Source organism: Diorhabda carinulata, chromosome 3 (assembly GCF_026250575.1).
Source record: "Diorhabda carinulata isolate Delta chromosome 3, icDioCari1.1, whole genome shotgun sequence".
NCBI lineage: Eukaryota > Metazoa > Arthropoda > Insecta > Coleoptera > Chrysomelidae > Diorhabda > Diorhabda carinulata.
Genome location: NC_079462.1, coordinates 32,273,580 through 32,296,639, shown reverse-complemented (window position 1 = coordinate 32,296,639; position 23,060 = coordinate 32,273,580). Strand labels below are relative to the sequence as shown.

At 32.8% G+C, this 23,060-nt stretch overlaps 1 protein-coding gene across 5 annotated transcripts in view; it reads right to left on the bottom strand.

Annotated features, from left to right (window-relative positions):
* Positions 1-23,060, bottom strand: part of LOC130891328 (inactive dipeptidyl peptidase 10) — a 216,903-nt gene that overhangs the window by 62,133 nt on the left and 131,710 nt on the right. For 3 of the 5 annotated variants that reach the window (XM_057795977.1, XM_057795976.1, XM_057795978.1), the window contains exon 2: positions 6,480-6,610. The exons of the other annotated variants lie outside the window; for them this stretch is intronic. In XM_057795977.1, coding sequence (XP_057651960.1) covers positions 6,480-6,542 — 63 coding nt within the window. In that variant the 5' untranslated portion in view covers positions 6,543-6,610. The remainder of the gene's footprint in view (positions 1-6,479; positions 6,611-23,060) is intronic. 5 annotated transcript variants of the gene reach the window in all.

Genomic DNA, 23,060 nt, shown 5'->3' with positions numbered 1-23,060 from the left:
TCTTTATTCTTATTAAATTGACCAAACACTCGATGGAAACATCTTCACGACTCTGTTTTTCTTTCAAATTTTCAGTTAATATGCAGTATATGTACTTTTTGAAATATCTACCATGTCTGCTATTTCGCTTACTTTCAATCGACGAGCATCCAGTCCCGCTTTGTGGATTTTCCTCAACATCTCTGGAGTCATCACCTCATTTGGTGGACCACTGCTGGTCTTCACAGGTCGTACGGCCTCGTTTAAATCTTGCTACCCAATATTTTACTGTTAATAACGAAATAGTAGTCTCACCAAGAGAAAAATCGAGTCCAACTTCTATATTGGTCGGGCTAAAACCTTTCAAATAAAACTATTGTAACAACGATGACCAATACTCTCCACAAATACACTGAAAACGTTCACTATTGATCACCAGAGATTTGTCTATTATATGCAGTTATAAAATGGATGTTTTGAATCAATAAGTAGACACGTTCGAACAACTATTATCAAAACAGGTCTGGGAGGCTTGGATAAAGTGTTTATCCTTTTCTCTATATATAACACTTATAACTATATAAATAAGATGAAAAGATTGTCTTTTTTGGAAGCAAGTGAAAATATGTGAGACAATGGTTATTCCTTGTCTCATTCAATTTTAGAATGAAAAACGTCTGCAACTTTTGTATTAATTGTATTGTATTAACTATTTATAGGTATTATACCTTTTCAAAACAAAAGCTTCAATTGATCCTGCTAAAACTCTATTGACAACATGAATCTAATTTTCTTTGTGTATTTCGAAAAAAATGACCAATTAATTACATTTACTTCCCGTACCATTTCGTAGCAGCTCTATTCTTTGTTTGACAATATGATAAATGATAGTTTTTATTAAACGAAATTAATTAAATCTGGTAACAAAACAATGGATACTCTATTACTATTTATAACTAGTACGGTAATTGGTTCAATGATTTTTAACGAATTAATTATCTTTATCTCCATTAAGCGTAACTTATTCATTAGTTTATTTTTAATGAATCAACTATGGGTTTAATGGAGCTCTTCACTCCTATGGAAAGATCCCAATTAGTTTTGATGGTGTTTGGATGGAACTATTACACAGAGGTCAACTAGCGTTGGGAGAGGGTTTCTCGCACTAATGGAGAATCTAATAGCTGGTGGTACATAATTAATACGTGGTGATCTCTATTTCTGATATCACAATTTCAATTAATCAGTTAATTTTTTAAGATGCATAGGATTTGATTTTGAAAAAACCACAAACAATTTGATGAAATCTTTATTGGAATCGATAAAACGATTCAATTTTGGCACACTCTCTCCAACATATCGGCCGGTATTTCAAGAATAAATGCTTGAATATTGGCCGTCAATCGTTGCTGGTTGATCCCTGTAGATATCAGCCTTAACATGGCTCCACAAGAAATAGTCCAAATGCGTTAAATCACACGATCTAGGCGGCCAATTGACGGGCCCCAAACCTGAGATAAACTGTTCACCGAAGGCGGTTCTCAATTTGGCCATTGTTTCACGTGCCGTGTGGCGGGTGGCACCGTTTTATTTTAACGACATGTCAGGTATGTCTAATTCTTCCATTTTGGGCAAAAAAAAATCGTCAATCATCACACGATGGCACTCGCAATTCACAGTAATGCCCGATGGTGCCACCCACCCATAATCCACAACAGTGACTTTTTCGGGAAGCATTGGTAGCTGTTACAATGCTTCTGAATGGTCTTCACTCCAGATACGGCAGTTTTGCTTGTTGACGTATCCATTCAACCAGAAATGAGCTTCGTCGCTGAACACAATTTTTCGATAAAAAACTGGATCTCTATCCAACTTTTCCAACGCCCATTCAGCAAATGTTGGGACCAGACGTTGTGGGAGATCGTGTGGCTTCAATTCTTGCACCAGCCCTATCTTATAAGGTTTTATACTCAAATCCTTCCGCAAAATTTTCCACGTAGTGCAGTAACACAGGCCGGATTGCTGCGAACGGCGGCGAATGACATTTCACGGTCATCAGTAACACTGAAGCAATATTTTCTTTGGTCCTCACTGTACGTTTGCGTTTTACTGGTTTAATATTCAATAGTGCAAACTAGATTCGTAATTTAGTCACAAGCTTCCAATTACTTCTCTCAGTAGGCCGACCAAACTGCCCATATATTGGAAGAAAAGCGCGATGCAATCTTTTAACCGAGCATGAATTTTGATAGTAAAATTCAATAATTTTCAAACGTTGTTCGTTCGTAAATCGATTCCTGATTAAATTATAGACCTGAACAAGTTTGACCCAGCTTAGTAAAACAAAAATTGAAAAATAAAGCAAGTATAAGTTACATTCAATTTTTAGTTCAAAGATGGTGCTGTTATAGTATAAGAGAAATTATCAAACAGTTTTCTTCCAACGTCGACCCATTCAATACTCATTTGAAATCAATACTTTGAACAAACGCCATCTATGAGTGTATAGAAAACTTATATATTTGTTGCTGCTAGCGCCCTCTCTTCGACGTTTCTTTGCATTCATGCTTTGTGAAAAATATAATAGATGTCTTTATGTTGTTGAATCTTTTAGAAGTGGTTGAATTGATGACTGAGCCTTCAATAATTGAAGCGAGAGAGTTAAGGAGTGAAATTTTCGCATTTTTTACATCGCACAATATCATCTCAATTCTAATTTTTAAAAATAAAAGTTATGGCGGAGTGTGAATGACAAATTACTTCAAATAGATAACTCAATTTCTGTTATAGAAATATACTGCAAAAACGACGTTTTGTCTTTCCCAACTTTTAATTGCCAAGATGAGAACTTGGATTATTTTCGAATAAAACGCCGATTTTCTTTTTAATGACCATCAATTAGGCAGTTTTATGAAATTGAGATTTCATAATTCACTACCAGTTTTGTCATAAAAGTTATAGTAATGGGGCATGGCCGAATTTCTTTGTTATTGAGAGACCTGATAAATCTTCCTAATTGCTTTTTCAATTTGTGGAAAGAAAGGTTTTATTTGCTACGTACCTCCATCAGTATTAAGCACGTTATTTCCCCAGTTTATCACAAAAGAAAACTGATTGCCAAAAATGATATATACATTATTTTCTCTATTCGTTACTAATAGAGTTCAGATTTGTTTCTATTTGATATAACGAAGTATATCATCTAATGTACCGGGTGTCTCAATAAGAATGGCTCTCGGCCATATCACGGGAGCCGTTTGTAGTACAGCTTCGGGAATTTAAAAATTATAACAAAAGTGACCTCGAGTAAAACCTGGAAATTATTTACAGAGTTGTACGTCCACCGCCAGGGGACGTAATAAACTATGATTATCGTATTTATCAAGAAATTCAGCGTATATTCGATTTTCCAAGTTTTAGTCTATCTCTTCAAATAAAAGGTGGGGTGAAGCGGGAACTTTATTATGAAAAAACGCCTATAAGTCCAGTTCTACTTGACCTACCTATGCAAACTTAGTCTTTTTGAAGAGAGCTCCTTTCTACCAATGTAAGAGTTATAATTTCGAAACAACCTAATGAGTAACGTATACGCTAGAGGGCGCTATTTATTTATTTTTTTAAATCCAGCAATTTTTAGATAATACTTAACCTAATAGGTGGATAGGACGTGGAGGCCTATTTTATTGGCCAGGTAGATCACCAGAGTTAACCACCTTAGATTTCTATCTCTGGGGCCGGATTGAAGAGCTTGTTTGTGCAATTAGACCCATTACTAGAGATAATATGATCGAGAGAATACGAAACGCCATTCAGAGTATTTCGAGAGCAGAAATTGAGACTGCTGTTCAATCTACTCTTCAAAGAATAAACGCTTGTATCCAAAAAGATGGGAGACAATTTGAACCTTTAGGTCGTTACTGGCGAGGTACCTTAAGTTATATTTCCATTTTAACTTCCATAACACAGTTTCCCGGTGACAGCATAAGTAATATTGACATAATAATTGGAACTATTATTAATAGAACAAGGAAAGAAAATTTTGAGGAGTCAAAAAATATCAAAATCCGTTCAGTGAAACCAAGGATAGCTAGATTTAAAAAAATAAATAAATAGTGTCCTCTAGCGTATATGTTACTCATTAGGATGTTTCGAAATTATAACTCTTACATTGGTAGAAAGGAGCTCTCTTCAAAAAGGCTAAGTTTGTATAGAAAGGTTAAGGAGAACTGGACTTAAAGGCGTTTTTTCATAATAAAGTTCCCGCTTCCCCCTACCTCTTATTTGAAGAGATAGAATAAAACTTGTAGAATCAAATATACGCTGAATTTCTTGAAGAATACGATAATCATGTTAATTTGAGCAAAATTTGTAAATTATTCATTTTATAATTTTTGGTACTTAATTACGCCCTCTGGCGGTGGACCTACAACTATGTAAATAATTTCCAGGCTTTACTCGAGGTTACTTTTGTTATAATTTTTTTTCCCGAAGCTGTACTATAAACGGTTCCCGTGATATGGAGGAGAACCATTCTTATTGGGACACCCGGTACATCATTTAATCAATACAAAAGATAATTTCAACATATAGGTTTTTTTTGGGAACGAATAAAGTATATTTTTGAAAGCTAGGTGGAAAAATGATAAAACTGATTTCGATATTTGAAGAATTGGACAATGTGCGTTGTAGCTGACAAGGAAATTATGCATTTAAATATACAAAGACAAAAAATGAATTCGATATACAGCTACACATACTATTAATGGATTTCGAGGAAGAAGAACCAAATAAAAATCATAAATTATTATCTAAATTATTAGATATATACGATATGTTTGACCTTCAAGTGCAAAATCACAACCTTATTTATTTCTAAGATATTTTGAAAGTAATTTTAATTATTTAGAGAGCTTTAAAGATTTAAGGACATTACATCCGTGTATTTTGTAGATTGTTTTGAGGAATCATTTTGACTTTACAGCCATTCTGCAATGCTTAGAAGTAACAACGAAAGGTATGAAATTAACAAAAATAGAAATTGAAAGATCAATTGCGAAAGTATAAATTAGAGAAGGTTTGATAAAGGAGATGGAAAGTGGAAACAGTGATAAGACAAGTAAACGTACTATCAATAACGCTATTTAGTATATAATAAGCAATAAGAGATAGTGCGATTCAAAGGGCCTTTTCATAAAAACCAATAAAATTGATAACATATGCAGATCAAATAGCACTTATATTAAGGAATAGAAAAGTCCTGGAAACAACGACACTCTTGATAACGGTAAAACCAAAAAAGAGGTTTAAAAACACATAATAAAAAGACCAAATTTATCACAATATCAAGAAGAAAAATGAATAAAATCACCAAAGAATAAAGAGAGTACAATTATATAAAAATAGGGACTTCAGTCATCCAGTTACCATAGCAAATGAAAGAAATTACAGATCAAAAAAGATAGATAGAGAAAAACTTACAACCAGGAAACAAAACATACAATGCAGTCTTTTGTCACATAGACCGGAGACCAAAAGGACGACAAAAAATATAGTGGGAAGACCAAGTGTGCGCAAAAATCAAAAATTGAATATTGAATACATAAGAGGAGATAACAGATGAAGAAGAAGAGAAGAAGCCATTAGAATTCATAAAAAGATGACCGTAGCCATCCACGCTGAGTGACTCCAAGATTTTCCAAGGAGCTTAGAATAAGAAAATCCATAATAACAAACATCTTCATAATACTCAAAATGATCATTTTGAGAAGTAATAACGAAGCAGTTGATTTGAATAGTTCAAGTAATAACAAATGACAGGGAAATATTTATCTTCGCCATTTCTGTCAGTATATCAGCTTTACTAACAGAGATAAATCAACGAAAGGACGTTGAAAGTATTAACAAGAAAAAATGAAATTAACTTCGCACCGAAAGTAATTATATAAAAAAGAGAAGTTAATCCTGGAATGAATTAATGAATTTCTGTCGTACATTTCGAATATACAACATTGTCCGTTGATAAGGGGAATTTTTATTAGTTTACCTGAAGAGGTTTACTATAAACATGATGGGGTTGAAATGAAAAATATCGTCGCAAAAACCGTGCTTGTTTATATAAAAAATATGTATGTTTTTGAAAATATATAAACATAGATCGAATTCAAGATTTTTGTATTCTAAAGACATTCAAAAAGGGATTTTTAGTGTTTACGCGGTGCTAAAACTTTAACGACGATATATTCTTGAATTTTATACATGAAATTTCAATGTTGCAATGGTTCAAATAATGATTTCTGTTCATTATTCTCCAAGATTTTATGGAGTAAAGATAGTGTAAGTAATCTGCAGCTTGGAATTTTGGAATTTCATCCAATACTCATCATTTTCGATCCATTATTTCCTTTTATTCAATTTCGCATCACCAAAAAAATAAAAAGAAATAAAGAGTTTAGAAGTATTCCACGTGTAAAAAATAATGCAATCAAAAATAATATACATACCTCGTTTCGATGTTCTTTTTTACCCGCTGAATGTCCTCCTCCAGTGCTTTGGACAGTGTTCATTCTATCAGTGAAACGACATCAAAGTACTTCGAAGATTAAAGAAGATATCAAACTAAATATTTTTCGTCCTTGCAAAAAAGTAAAGTATGTTTTGTTGGTTGGCTTATTACATTTTGTCATTAGAGAGATTACTTATTAGTTTTTGTACTATTAATAATTTAAGTTAGCGGAAAAAAGGTAATTGAATATGTAACATTTAAAATACATAACCAAAACGTGAGAAATTTTTTAAATTTTGGCGGAAGAGCGCTAATCACCATTTTAAAATTTGGTGGTGTGACGACAAATATCTGACAATGAAAATCTGAACAAGTACAAACTAGTACATTTTCGTTATAAATACCGTATCCTTTCCCTTATACTGTATTTGTAGTAATGGTTTTACACAGCTTCTGTTCAATGATTAACAGTAATATATAAAAACTGGCAAAAAAGAGTCAAGGCTTCAATTCATTCCATTAAATACGATTTCATCTTGTAGAAATCAAATAATTGTACACTGCAGTTTAATGTTCAGAGTTTCTACTTGCTTCTGGTTCTAAAAAACTAACCGTTGTTGAGAATTCTACTCTATCACCCTTGAATAAAAAATATCTGGTTTTTTAGTTACTCGGTATTGCAAGCATTACTTTTTAAGGACAACTAAAGTATGTTGCAATAATTTTGGAACAAAATTTATTAGTTTAAGAAAAGCTTGCAATCATATAATACCAAAATGATTTTGTCGATAGAAAATTGTTCATTGATTGTCAACATTTCATGTAGTTGAATTAAAATACCCAATACCAAAATATTCCATGCAGAAGCATTCACCGTGCTATAGCCGAATGTGTGGGAGAAATTCCATATCTGAAAATCGCAAAGAGTGGAAAACCAAGAATTTTCAGCTAAGATAGAGCAGAAAGACTGGTAAAACGAGGAGAGGTCGGGATTTCCGTAAGAAAATTAGCACGTGAATACCATATTTCAAAGAGTACATAGCAGGAATTAGCAAGAAATTGTCAAAAATACGTAAAAAAATTAAAGTAACATATATAAACCTCAAACCAATTAGCGCGGATATTAAGATGCTGTTTAAGTCAACTAAGGCGGATAAATTTTACGAATGAGAGATTCATTGTTATGGATCTATGAAACATATGAAACATATTCAGAAATCCCTAATACTTAATATGAGATGTTCGCAGAAAATTATGAACCTCACCAATCATTTCAAGTTATTCACTTTCCTAGTTACTAAGCCGTTAATTATTGTAAATAAGAAAACTTCAATTCCAGATACTTATTACAAAAATATCGTTTTTGCTAAAACAATTGGGACTATTTCAGCTTTGATCAATACATTTGTCCTCGTGTGCTGTTGTTTACATTGTGTACTAGTTTGTTTAAGATCTGAATTCAACCTTCGAGGCACTGGTATTTACTTAGAAGTTTCCAATAACTAGAGGCCTAGGATTAAATGTTAATTCAGCTCAAAATACGGAAATGTTTCACGTCAAATAACGACAGCTTACAGAAGATGTCTTGAATTAACATTCAAAGATTATTCATCCTATAATATGAATAATTTCAAATATCTATAATATAATTAATAGAAAATTCAGTTGATATTTAACTATCGATTAATTGTGAAGCAAAACGGGATTTTAAAATGTGGTGAGAGCGCTCTAAATTTGTTTATATCTATTATCACTTGATTCACTAACATACATAATAAAATAAAACTACTAAATGAAAATAGACTAAACAACATCACACAAGAAGAATGAATAGAATGAAATAATGAATAACTATCTACAAGGGCCTACATACGATTAGTCTTTTGTGATAAATTACTGTATTTAGTAATAATTATTTATCAAGAAAAAAAGTAGCATAGAATGAAATGAGATATATTTCAAAAAATTTGAGACTACAGAAAAAATTCCATCTTAAATAAAGAGAAATACTACTACTTGGAACGCGAAAAGACCAGCAGAAGAAATGGAAATGTTTATCAATACCAAATCGTATCTGGTTATGATCTGATAACAGGAAAAATTTCCAAAAATGTGTAAAAAAATGAATAATATATTTTACTATTTTACTGTTCTATAAAACCTATCAGTACAGTTTCATTGTGTAGAATTATATCACTACAGTTGATTATATCAAAACGTTTTGAAATAAATATTTCAGGAACAATCAAATTTTGAAATTTATTTCAACCATCAATCGTTCAACCAATAAATCCCATCGTATATATTTCATCACAGCTTCTCGACGGTACAGACCTCTCACTAACAAACCCTTTTCCTATTCCCACTACCCCAGCATGAACCATTGACCTTCCTAAATTCAATACATCCCTTACGAGATACGAAAAACACTCCAACAACCAAACAACAAATCGAAAATGCTTTCAAAGAAATAACAACGGAATTAGGCTGCGCAGTTGCAACGTCACTATTTCCATCAAATCATCTCTAATTCCATTAACTTGCAGCATTCTACAAGCTATCAATTTCATCATCCCTCCTCATAAGGAGATTGCAATATGTACAGACGCACTCGCTTCAATTTCATCTATTAAAAATATATTTACCGATCATCCTATTCTCCAAAAAGGACTTTAACTCACACCATTACCGACAATAAAGACTGTTGTATCCCTCTGCTCTGGGCTCATTATTTCAGTTCTTGTACAATTTTGATATATCCGTAACTAAATACATTTACAGTTGGTGAAGACTGACGAAAATCTGATGTATTGAGCTCAATGTGAATAAATGGTTTCTTGTAAATTCTTCACGAAAGCAAAATATTCTATAAGCAAACACAGGTAAAAATCTAGATTTGACCAAGATACGAAGCTACGGTAAAATGTGCTTATTTAGAAAAAAAAACAGAAAAGCCGTAACTTAAATATAAAAATGTATCGTACCATCAAGGAGAAACTCTAAAGTATCAATACGAAACAAATTTATGATACACAAATAAGTTCCAAAGCCTATGTAGAGGGTATACAACTCTAGCGTTATATTTGAATGATGAAAAGGCACCAAAATACTGAGGGGTATTGTCAACAGTAACTCCCATATACGAGTAGATCTGAAAGTGGAATAGTCGTGGCAAGACATCATGAAAGACGATTCCACACCCCCTATAGTTTCGAGGCAATCTAGCTTATGAACCAAAATGAAATAATGAGAAAACTTAGAAAGAAACCTTTCAATCAATAACGTGTTATGTAGAGTAATCAAGAAAGAACAAAACACTGGAGGGTTAAGAACTTGATTTTTAAGATTTTAATAGAAACGTATTGCTTGTTAATCTTGTTCCTAGATTAGTTGTAAGTGAATTTAGTGAAAAAAAATCTGTTTTATAGATAAAATAATGACTTTCTAAGTTTGAACATTATCCTATACTTGTTGAAATATAAGCATCAACTCAAGCTTGAATCCTGAAACTTAACAATCTATCAGCTTTTCGAGTTACACGTGAAAACAGCATTCGTGTTACCGAGGTATCTACATGATAACTACTCGTATAACATGAAATTATTAAGTACGTAGGAGGGATACAAATAGGTTTGTAAAACAAGATCAAACATGACCCTATGGAAACCTTTTACCAAATACATTTTCACTTCTTTAGATAAGAATTAGGGGCATTTTTTTTCTCGCAATTTATGTTTTCCATGAGATCACAGAATGAACTTAATGAATAAATTCTCTGCTGCTAGTTGAAATTAAAACAAAGGGGATTGGAAGTGTTCAACGAAGAATAGATTTCCCTTAATTGGAAATATCTTTCCTTTTCCACAACTCTTTGTTTCCCCACATATTGACCGCTTCTTGTCAATCATACGTATATATTTTGATGAATTTCCTAATTCCATTTACAATCCAGGTCCAAACTTAGGACATGATTTATATACAAAATAGAAATAGTAAAACTAATGAATGAATTAATAAAATGGATTCTAGTCACCGAACAAAATGATGGATGATGAACAAATTCTGCAAATGGATACAAATGGATATAAATTCAGATATACGCATGGAAAGCATATTTCATAATTTATAAGCGGACGTGTCTGAAAATTTTTAAAATTTTCTGTAATTAAGACACAATCTTATTATAAATAGTTTATGTACAATAAAATAAGTCAAACTTCAATTGAATAATATGTTATTATCGATATAATATTGTAATTTTTCAACTCACTGTGTACTACGAAGTAGTATCAAAGACATTTCAAGATTATTGAGACTTATTTACTTTCAACATATCCGATATTGTATGCTTTTTGAGATTCGCAAGGTAGTAATGCAATAATTGTAACTAGGAACTTTCTTTATGTTTATCCAACTGCATTAAACGTTTGTAAATATCATGGTCTCTAACATCAGTTGTGCTAATTTTGGTTTATCTGACTCCTATCGATCAGGAAGAGCATGAAGTATACTATGTATTGAGAGGCTCTCCAAATATGAAGCATTGCCATTCGTTGTGGCAATGCTTCCATAATTCCGATGAAAAATTGGTCAACCGATACATAACATGGGAAGTATCGTTTCAACGGCATCATATAGAACTGTTTTTGATCGCTTGATCACTAGAAAGGAACAGTAGGTCCTGTATGATTATCCAAATTGCAAAAGGCCAGTTACTCTTTCCAAATGAATCAAAACGAAGTACTAAGGGGTCAGGCTCACGTCTAGAAAAGGCGTTTCTGTGTGTTTGGTGGAATATACGAACTTTTCATTTTAAATTGTTGAAATTTCCAAACTGCTAATAAAAATCTTTATTGTGAACAATTGGATCGAGTGAATGAATTTTTAATCGAAAAGAATCCGACGATTTTCAACGTAGAACGCTACAGGTAAAGTCAAACCACACTGTGAAATAGAAAACTGAGTAATTCGTTAAGATTTGAATCAAGAAAATGATATTACTTTCCAGGTGATTAACCTATTCAATTAATTCGTGATATGATAACTTAACATTTGTGTACGTTTCACTTACAACAATTTTTTTGTTCAAAATGACCCAAGAAAGTATATTTTATGATTATTTGACTATTCCGGAAAGATCTTGCACATTATAAAGTTCGTATTTTCTGTACTGGTATGTGATGTTCGAGTTAAAAACTTTTTGTAGTCATAACTATTCCAAGGACAGCTATTTTGCTTACCACATTTATGCAAATTGTTTGCATGCCTCGCATAATTTAGAGGCCACTAACAAAATGATTTTTTTGTAGTAAAATAGGAAGGTATAATGAACGTGATAATGAGACATTGTTATGCAAGGAAGTATAAGTCTACCATCCTAACTTGGTTCTTTGGATATGCGTGAAATGAAGAGATAAAGCATGTTTGAAAAAAAAATTGACGTTAGTATGGCTGCTTGCAACAACAGTATTGGGGAAATTGGAGGGGCTCCAGTTTGATTACAATTAATGTTTTGGAATTCGGAATTCAAAAATCTGTATATTTCACACTTATTTCAGAAATTACTCACTATACTAGTAGAGTTACTTTTTGTCGAACTAAATTTTCAGATCAATTGATGTACTTGATTGATAATATTTTTCCATGAATTCTATGGTATAAATACCATCAAATTTTAACAAGTATATCATAATGTTTTATTAAAAAAATGATAATTATAAAGTTTAACCCCCTGTTAGGCGCGGGAACGTCATCTTCACATAGTTTTTTTAGGTTGAAAAATGTAAAAATTAAATAGTGTGTTATTTATACTTTACGAATGTCTGATGTAAAAGTTGTAAGTAGCAGCGAGAATAGTTGTCTAGAAAAATATTATTTGACTAGTTTTTTAACACAGATTAGGTAAGGTAAGGTCCAATTCGACGGTCTGATAAAATCATGTCATGAACTTCATCGATATTTTCGGAGACTGACACAGAAACTGACCTTCCCGATCGGTCATCGTCTTCAATGAAGAATAAACCTCTTTTGAAGCTTGCAGTCCAATTTTTCACGGTCGCATACGAAGGAGATTGATCACCAAGGGTATTGAGCATATCTTTGTAAATCCGTTTACCTCTTAACCCTTTTAAATACAGGTTCTTGATGATGGCTCGATACTATAATTTTTCTTCTTCTTCTTTCTTCTTCTTCTTATTTTAAGACTGTGTCTTGTGTTTTCAAAGAGGCAGCCTAAGTTGTGACTGCGAGGACCAGCTCTCATACCAGCGCTTTGGTGGTCTTCCAGGCGGTCTACTTGTATTGGGTCTCTCTTCCTTTGCGATTTTCGCCAGTCGATCGTTGTTCATTCTATTGACATGATCTCTCCATGCTCTTCTTCTAGTTCTGGCCCATCTCACTATATCCGGAACGTCACACATTCTTCTAATTTCATTGCTCCTTATTCTGTCTCTTAATGTTTTCCCTGTGATTGAGCGTAATGTCTTCATTTCGATCGTTCTAAGAATCCGCTTAGTAGTTGCAGTCTCCGCCCTCGTTTCTATGGCGTATGTCATTACTGGTCTGACACACAAGTTTTATATATCCGTGTTTGGCTTTCGATACTTAAAAATTTATTCCTCCATATCACGGTTCGAAGGAATCCTGATATCCTAGATGCTGCTGTTGTTTGCGTTTTGACTTCTTGTTTCAAGTTCCTATTGCTCGTGATGTTAACCCCTAAATATTTAAAAGACATAACCTGTTCTACACTTTTATTATAAATTGCCAGTTTGCATCTTCTTGGTTCTCTCGCTATTGTCAAGAATTGTGTCTTTTGTTTCGATATGATCATATTGAATTTTCCTGCAACTGTTTCAAATCTGTGTAGCAGTTTTTGCAAATTATCCTCATCTTCGGATATCACAACCGCGTCATCAGCGTAGCAAACTATCTTAAACTCATGTTTTCCCATTCTGTATCCTCTGCCTGCCGTTTTGACTTCTTTTATGATTTCGTCCATTATAATGTTGAAGAGTATTGGGCTGAGACTATCTCCTTGTCTGATACCTGTTGATACTGGCATTTTACTGGAGAGTTCGTTGTTTACTCTTACATATGTGCTATTTCCGTTGTTCATGTCCCGAATGATGTCTATTGTCCTTTGGTTTACGCCTCGTTTTTTTAGTAGCTCAATGACGTCATGTAATCTCACTCTGTCAAATGCTTTTGTTAAGTCTATGAAGCACATAAACGCGGTTTTATTGTACTTTATGGTCTTTTCGGCAATCTGTCTTAAGATGAATATAGCGTCTATGGTTGATCTATTTTGTCTAAATCCCTGTTGTTCTTCGCTCATGCCGCTACTTGAGATTTCTTCTGCAATAATTTTTGTTAGTAATTTTGAAGTCGTGCTTAGGAGGCTGATCCCTCTATAATTATTTGGATCTTTCCTTTCCCCTTTATTAAAGACGGGGATCGTTATGCTTACTTTCCATTCCTCTGGTACTTTTCTCTGGTCGTATATCTTGTTGAACATGACATGCATTTGGTCTATTAATTCATTGCCACCATATTTAAGAAGCTCGTTATTGCTCTCTGCCAGTATGGCCGTTGGGCGGATTGAGTAGCTCAACGACCATGCTGCCGGTCCCAAGACCGGATAAAAGAGGAGGGTTGTAAGGCAAGGCTAGCTACCTACCTCATGTAAAACAGCCATTTGCTCAGAGGACGAAGAAAGTAGCCTCTAATTTTTCGATTTTCACAATTTCGGTGGACATCTTTTTTCTTTTAATTTATTGCGTAATTCTGGTTCCCTTTTTTGACGTCAAACTTTACACTGACACTTCTACTAAGTTATTGTTCGTTGCTATGGTAACGCAATATTTTGTTTATACATGAAACTGGTCAAGGCTAGCTAGATATCAATACATCCTCGTATATTATTGAATTCATTCCAAGTTGAGTCTTTGTCTAATATTATGATCGCCTTTAATTCAACATATTCAAAGAGAACGTTATAAAGACGTTATTCAAGTCATTTAATCAATTATCAAGGAATTCAGATGGAAGATTGTGTGGAAGAGATTAATAATTTACGATGTTCCTTTTAGACAGCAAGAGTTATTGTTGAACCAATGATATTAATGGGTTTTTAATAGTTCAGTTCTTGAAGATTGATGTATCACAGAATATCGAATAATTAATTTATAAAATTTTAACAACAACTTGTTCGCTTTTGATAATACTGCTCAAAATTATGTCGTTTTAAAGGTGTGGTTATTTCTGAATTGGAGATCTCTTCAAAGACGTTCGATATGTGGTAACAATTACTGTTCTCAAGCTGATCAATTACTCCTCTTATTATTCTTGATAATTATATCGAGCAATTTTGTTACAAAGTCTCTACAATGCAAATGGATCTGCGTTTTTCCAGCAAATGGTTGTGTTTTATAAAACCATCATTTTGAATAACTTCTAAGTAGGTCTATCTATTTATTTGTTTGGTTTCTTTATTTTCTTGAAGTTTTTAGAATTCTTTTAGGATATATAAGGAGTTTTGTAGCGCAGTTTAGTTCAGTTTATAATAAATAGTCGTAGTGAACAGACCGAAATAAAAAGTAATCGAAGAATTTGAATAAGTTAGTTAAGTGATAGTGCTAAGTGAATTATTCTACAAGTAAGTGTAGTATGAAGTATTTATTAATTCACCTCACGAATAGAAATCGTATAAATTACAATATTACAATAATATTCGTTGACGTTCATTTATAATAGTAATTTCTATGTAAATTCAGTTGTTTGCTCTAAGTATAGCTCAGGTAGGGGTTATTTTTGAAGAGACTCCAAGAATAGTGGAGAAAAATCTCCTGCTATTTTAGTTCTATTTCTTGAAACATTTCATTTTAGTCTCAGTAGGAGACATGCCCTAATTATTTCTGAACCTTTCTTACCTAGTAAATCCACAGTTACAAATGAGTAAACATAGCAGATGAAATATTTAAAAGAATAAAAATAAATTTGCTAATATTTTAACCAAAATTAAAAAAGGAGAACATAGAAATAGCATCACACTTATTATTAAGTAATATAATGCATAAATTTAAATGAGACGAAATGAGAAAAAGACGATTATTTTTAATAGTTGTACGCACTCCAACAAACTAATTATAATCAACTGTTATAATACGAGGGTTGTATCAAATATAAGATTCCCAATGAGCTACAGCCTCGTGGAAAGATTCTAGGTTGAATCAGATAACATGCACTGTGGTTGCTTGGTAGTCGTCAGAGACGGAAGTTGGGATCGCCGCTCCCGCAGAATTTAAGATTTATGGCAAGAGTGCAAATCCGTTCAGCACGTCCGCTGCTTTTGCTGATAGTCCCATGGAAGTTCTTAATGAAGAACGAAGGTTATCAACAAGTGATGGCTCGTTGTATCCTCCGGGTGCTGACTGATAGAAAAAAGGAGTATTTCGTGACTCTACTCGAAAGTATCTTCAACAATTTGTTATAAGAGATAAAACTTGGGGGGTTTCATTATATTCCCGATTCCCGAAACAAAGCAAAAACTTCGCCAGTATGTCGGCATAACCTTGAATGACAATAAACTCAGAAATATATCGTAAAATATTGGCCAAACTTTGTCTAGCAATCTAGAATCGAAGGAAGGGACGACTGAAGAAAGAGGTAGTACTTCTTCATAACAACGCTCGACACCACGAAGTAGGATTTGAAGAAAGTTGGATAAAATGTTATGCCCCTTTCCCCGTACAGCTGCCATCGATTTTCTTGAAGCTAAGGGAATACTTGGGTGTTGAATACTTCAAGAACGACGACTTTTTCAACCTAGGAATGCAAAAGCTGGAGCACTATCTTCGAAAGTGTGTCGAAAACAATGGAGAGTATGTTAAAGAATAGACAACAATGTAAACTTTCCAACGATGTTTAAATTAATAACAATAAACTTGGGAAACTTTTTTTTGGTAGAAACTTCGTATGTTCAAATATTCTTTTTAGATATAATTTTTTACTGTGTAAAATTTATATAAAAACTCAGCGAAGATCGACAATAATTTTGAACCGAGAAAGAAACTATTGAGCGATTCCAGATAGAATTTTAGTACATTTAGCACATTAAATAACTATAAGAAATATGTATGTTCTTTTCCTGTGTGTTGGTCGTGAATTTTTTTATGTTATTCAGAGGTATTACTATAGGGTTGGCAATGTGCCACGATCCCATAACCCGACTGGAGCTACGAACCAACTAGAGACTTATAAATCTAGCAATTTTCAACATAAAACCTATTAAAGAAACTCTATGAGATAATAGACGCTACGTAACTTGGCTATTCGGTATATTAATCGAGTCACCAGACAATTTTCCGAGGAATTTCGAGAAAAAACAACGAATTTTTCCAAAAATTGGAATTTAGTTTATCAACAAAACCTTCTTCAAGTTCTACCCGTGCGATGGTATGTTTTTGCGCATAGCTCATAACCTTCTTCAAGTTCTACCTTATACCAAAGTATGCTTTTGCGTTAGGGGTGGAAGCAAACCCTTACAGGGGATGAAAATTTCTGGAGAATTGTAGGAGCAGGGGAAGAACGAACTCAGAAATCAAATTACGACATGGTAGAGATGAGACGGGATATGTGGTCAGAGTAAAAAGTCTCATATTTCAATAATGGCAAAACCTAGGTTTATGAAGCCTTTTTGGAAGTTAACCTGATTTTTCATCCAGAATATAGAAATGTGATGTTTTCTTTTGATTTATTCAACTACTTTTGGAACAGCCTGTAAGGCTATAAATAATTTTAGAGTCGTAATAAATGTACAAATCACAGTTTGCACATTAGAGACAGTATGAATACATATGACTCACCCTGTATATATATATATATATATATATAAAGTTTTATATTGGTATTATCATAAAATTTACAACCTCATAAAAGTGTTAATTTGCCCATATACTTTTAATATCGGAATTTACGACATCCAAAATTCAATCCAAATTGAAATTCATCATTTCCGTCCTCTCATTTTCACGTTAAGTGATCCAATGAATATTTCTAAAACGATTAATACAAATTTACGTGTATTATTGAAATCATCAACTGGATTATGTTCTGGAATAGAAACGGCTGCCGAACACGCATACTTGTCATTTTTCTAGTTGAAGTCTCCGCATTAATTTCCATAATATTCATAATAATTAGTGAGCTGTCCGACGACGCGTTAATACCAACTGTTTCCTTGAATTTATAACCTTGATAATTAACCAAAATGGAACAATGTGCAGCACATTTTCTAAAATACAATCATGAATAATTCCGTAATATAGAGTACAAATTGCAATATGAAACTTTATAAAATGTAATTACGTAGAAGTCTTGTTGAGTGATAGTTAAAAATAAAAGCACGGAAGTAAATTATTGAATAAACATTATGTTTTTTCCTCACAAAAATTCTGGGAAAAAAATTATTACACATTACATAATATCAAGTGATTGCGAGATAATCAATTGCTTCCATTTGTATCTCATATGTCTACAACTCTTTCGATTTGCCTGTTCGTTGACCTTCTTGCTTCCCAAATTCATACAAATGTTTTTTCGTCTCTTATTTTCAATATAATTATTTTCACTAGCATACTGTTCAATTTTTTGAAGTTTATTGTACTCTAATATATATCTTCTGGTAAATTAACTTCCATTTTGTTTTATATTCTTGTAGTTTAGCGGTCTATGTATGCCTGATGTGGTGACGTTTAACTTAGACCTGAAACATCTGTTGTGACCCTTCCTCCACTTAGTTTTCCCTTGAAATTAAAAATAGCTTATCATTTAATAAATTTTATAAAATTCGCCTATTCTAGGTTAGTAAATATCTAAACTGATGTTCCTTTTCTGCCGTTGTCTCTTCCGCTAGTTTCACGATATCTATTCAGGAAGAATTCAAATAAATTATTTAAGTTAGTTAAATGATAGAGTGATAAGTGATTTATTAAAAGTTGGTGTAGTGTATAGTGTTCAAATATATTGAGGACGTAATTAATCCTACGAATAGAGAACGTAAAAATAAATTAGAAAAACATTACAACATGCTACTCCAAGTAATAGTTACGTATGTATCGATAAATCTCACGTTGGAATTCTTAGATTGTTCCTTTATAAGTTTTTGAGAGGTGGATTGGCAACTATTCAGGAAGTAGCAAGTTGTTTCCTTCCAAATGATCCTATTTTAGTGTTCCTTTTGAATTGTACTACTAATTTTTAGTAGTTTTATGACGATGTTCTATAGAATTTCCATTTGTACCAACAAGAACTGGAACTGTACGTAAAAAACTGCTGGGAATATTTTTAACCGTTGGATTAGGGTACCAACGATAGATAAGTTTGGTCAATGTTGAGGAAAATGTAGTGAATTCAAATTGTAGTTAATATAGACAATTTAAATCCATAGCGTTGTAATTTCCGTCCACTTCTTTCGGTCCCTTGCTTTTCCTTTCCAGCTCTGGATGGTTTCCTCTTATTTCACCGCTACCTTACACCGCTTTTTTGGTCTACTTCTTCACCTTTTGTCTTCTGATATCTTCCAACTCGTTTCAAGAGTCTGTCTTCGTCCGTTCGTTCTAAGTGACCTAGCCATTGTAAAATTTCATGGTTTGATTTCTTTTTAATATTTTTCTCTTCCAGATATCCAATTTCTGTTTAGTTTTATGCGTCGTTATCCAAGTTTTCCAGGCGTATTTGGGTCTCAAAATTGTCTTATAAACTCGTAGATCTGGATATCTATTTCGATGTTAATATTCTTCTAAGACTGCCTGCACAGATGTTACTAGTAGTACAAATTTTCTACTAACATCCCATCATATCCCACCCTTGAGATTGTTTTATATCTTGCTTCATATTTATTATTTATTTCCATAAACTTTGTTTTGTCATTATTGAAGTGTAGCACTACCTCTTTGGCTGCTGTTATCAGTTGTATTGTGGTTAAAATCAAATTTGCACTCAGTATCAAATAACGAAAAAAACTGAAAAAAATATGAAAAGCATCACATAGCATATTTTTTCAGAGATTGAACTTATTTCCAAACTTTTAACAGAATAAAAATTGTCCAACAACACTCTCTTCGCAAAAATGCAGCTTCAAACTTATGAAAAGGGCATTTAGTTGACTAAAATTAGCAGTTCTCGATATACTATCAAGAAAACCATTTTACATTTAATTTTAATATAGTAGACATTTCTTCTAATTCTTTTATTGGAATCAAACTATGGATTGTTGAATCTAAGAATAGTCCGTAGGATTTATCAGATTCACTTTTATGTAGATAGGTACGTGACGGAATCCTTGAAATTGATTTTCAAGCATTCGGTTTGAATTGAAACCATACACTTGTATAGCATGTAGGGATTTGGATTCGATTTTGTTTTTCTTGCAAACTTTAGATAAATTTTATCGTTGCTCTAATTGATTATTTGTGTCTATTATCCTTATCAAATCAAAGTAACTCAATAATTATTCACTGACATTGAGTTGAGCTTCGAACTTTACAATATGTGAGGCTCTACGGTTGATCATGATGTTGCTTCAAGCTCTCTTCTGTTTTTGCTATCAAGACACATCATCGGCATAAGCTAAGCATTGGTGACTTATGTTAAATATAATGCCCTTTCTGTTGATATTGGTTCTTCTTACAACGCCTTGCAGAGCTAGGTTAAATAGTACCGTTGATACTGAGTCATTTTTTACAAATATACAGATAATATAAATAAAAGAACTATAACAACTAATTCTCGTCTAAAAAATTTTGTAAACATATTTTTCTACTTTTTGTGTTATCGCTTCTATCTACGATTACGTATTTACTTTGTATTCTAGAAGGAATGATGACGAGTTAAGCATATATACCACCTTAAAAAAACTAGAACGGTATAAGGACTCTTCTAACTTTCTGGAAAGTTTTCAAGATGTATTCAGCAAATGAAATATCAGCAAATTTAATGTTAACGAGAGCCCTTTCTCTCTACATACACTATTACACTCCAATTTCATATTACTCAAGGATACTTTTAGTTTTGAACGAATTTTTAATACTTTAATACTGGTTGGATAAAATAAAAATAAGGATGTTATAAAATACATTAAAAATACCTGAAAAGAAGAAAAAATTAGTCTGATGTTGTTATAAATTACATTTTTCTTGATTTCAGTGACACACAATTAATTTTTCATAACAATGAACGAATTGTTCTCTCGGAGGAGGTGTACAGATTTTTTTAAAAACCTTTTGACTCAAAATTTCACTACAATTTTGTACACAATTCTACTTAATACTGTAGATATATATTCTTAATATAAATCACTTGAATAGATATAGTGACTTTAAACATTCATGAATCAAATGTGGAAAAGGAGTTTAAAGTATTCGGTTGGATTATCAAAGCGAACGAAAAAGATACGATAAAGTTCTTTTCCTTTGCGAACAATACCGCAAAATCTCGACATTTATTAAAGCATGTCGCATAAAAAATTTTATTATAAAAAATTGTCTCTTGGGTGGTAATAAAACACCTGTTTTATGGAATCCCTTCTGTTTTGAGTTTTCCCGAGTTTCAACTGTACAATACGAAAGGTGGGTTGAATTAAACAGTCAAGTGTCTCGTCCTTCAATTATATTTCATACAAAAAGCGAAAAAACATATTAAAGTGCAGTAAATGAAACTTGAAATTGGGCGAAGAAATCAATAAAAAACGGCTAAGAAGACAATGCGCACCAGCCCCATAAAATCCGTTATTGCAATGGCCAAAATGAATTAAAATTTAAGTTTCTACTTCATGCACCCTATTTATCAGATTTAGGCTCCTCGGATTATTTTCTATTCTCAGACTTAAAAAAATGGCTCGGTTGGTCACAGATTTTCCAACAATAAAGAGGTGATGTCGGCAGTTAATGACTATTTTGAGGAACGTGACTATTCTAAAAAGGATATCGAACTTATTTAACATCGCTGGAAAAAGTGAGCTAAAATGAAATTACATTGAAAAGTGAATATATTTTATTGAGCTAAGTACTTCTAGGATCATCCTCGTATGTATACGTGTTAGTGAAGTTAGTTCCTGATTACTCCTTGTAAAAAAATAATAAGATTATGAATAAAAAAAAATAATATCAGGTTCGAAAATGATATGATACTTTTGAACAAAGTTTTGTCCATCATCTTAATAAACGTTTTAGTTAACATTGATTTATATTTCTTCAGTTAAAATTATCTACACGATTATTGGTCAAATTTCCCATTTGGGCGACAAGTAAAGGAGAAGGACAAAGCTATGAACTGGTACTAGCCCTCTAGGGAATCTTCGATAATATATTTGCTTTATTCTACGAAGTCCTGCTATTACATAACGAGACTGGTTTTATTATGAAAATTATTCTACATTCGAATATACTTCCCTCCCCTCGCCGTACACCTTCCCATACGTTTTTTCCATCGATCGAAGCAGTGCTGGAAGTCTTCATTGGTGAAGAGCTCTGCCGTTTTTTTGCTTTACCGCTCCCATCGACTCAAATCGAGTTTCTTTCAAAGCAGATCTTTCTCTAACCTTTCAGAGAAATCTGAGCAGACCCGTTGTCGCAAAAGCTTTTGGTCAGGAGACAGATTTTTGGCACCAGCTTCGCACAGACTTTTGTCATTAATATTTCCTCGTGTAAAATTTTTCTAACCGTTTACAGCCTTGGCAATCATCGGATGCTCATTCGACGATCTGCACGCACAATTTGGTTGATTTTGGTCACTGTTTCCGGAGTTGAAATAGTCACAAGGCGACCCGGGCGCTGGTCGTCTTCAGTGCTCTCTCGGCACTCATTTAATCGCTTAAACCTCTCAAAAATACGCTTACGAGATAGATAATTGTCCCCATAGGCCTTTTGAAACAATTTATAGCACTCAGTCGGAGTATTTATCAATTTAACGAGAAATTTGAGATTGATACGTTTTTCGTTACATATCATATCACGCGTATTCTCGTTATTTAATAACCAGACCTCGTATATTAGTCAATCTGGATGAATATTCTTCTCAGTTGAAAAAAAAAGACTAAAAAGCTGCTGAATTACGCCATCTCCACCCTCCATTAAAAACTAATGTAATAATTATTGTAGCATATCTGGTAGACTGTGAAAAAAATTAACATCAATGTTGAAAATTCGTAGATATAGCAACCATTAATTAAATGACTACAACGTTATTATATATATATCAACATAATTAACTCTACTCATTTTCTATATTCATTTTCAAAATATATCAGAATTTTTTTGACATATATCATCGATTCTAGTATAACGATTTCAAGCACATTATTTGACTACGCATTTCGATTTGTCACAGGCGCAAATTTATTTACTTTGTATATCATTCTACTAAAATTAACGTTACAGATTGATAAATCGTGATTGAGGATTTCCAGCTGTGTCAATTCCAATTTTAAATTAACTTCAGAATTTGAAAACGACAGATTAATAAAGTTCCGATTCGGATGCAAAATCAAACTGAACAGATTTTTTATGTTTGCTTTTTAACA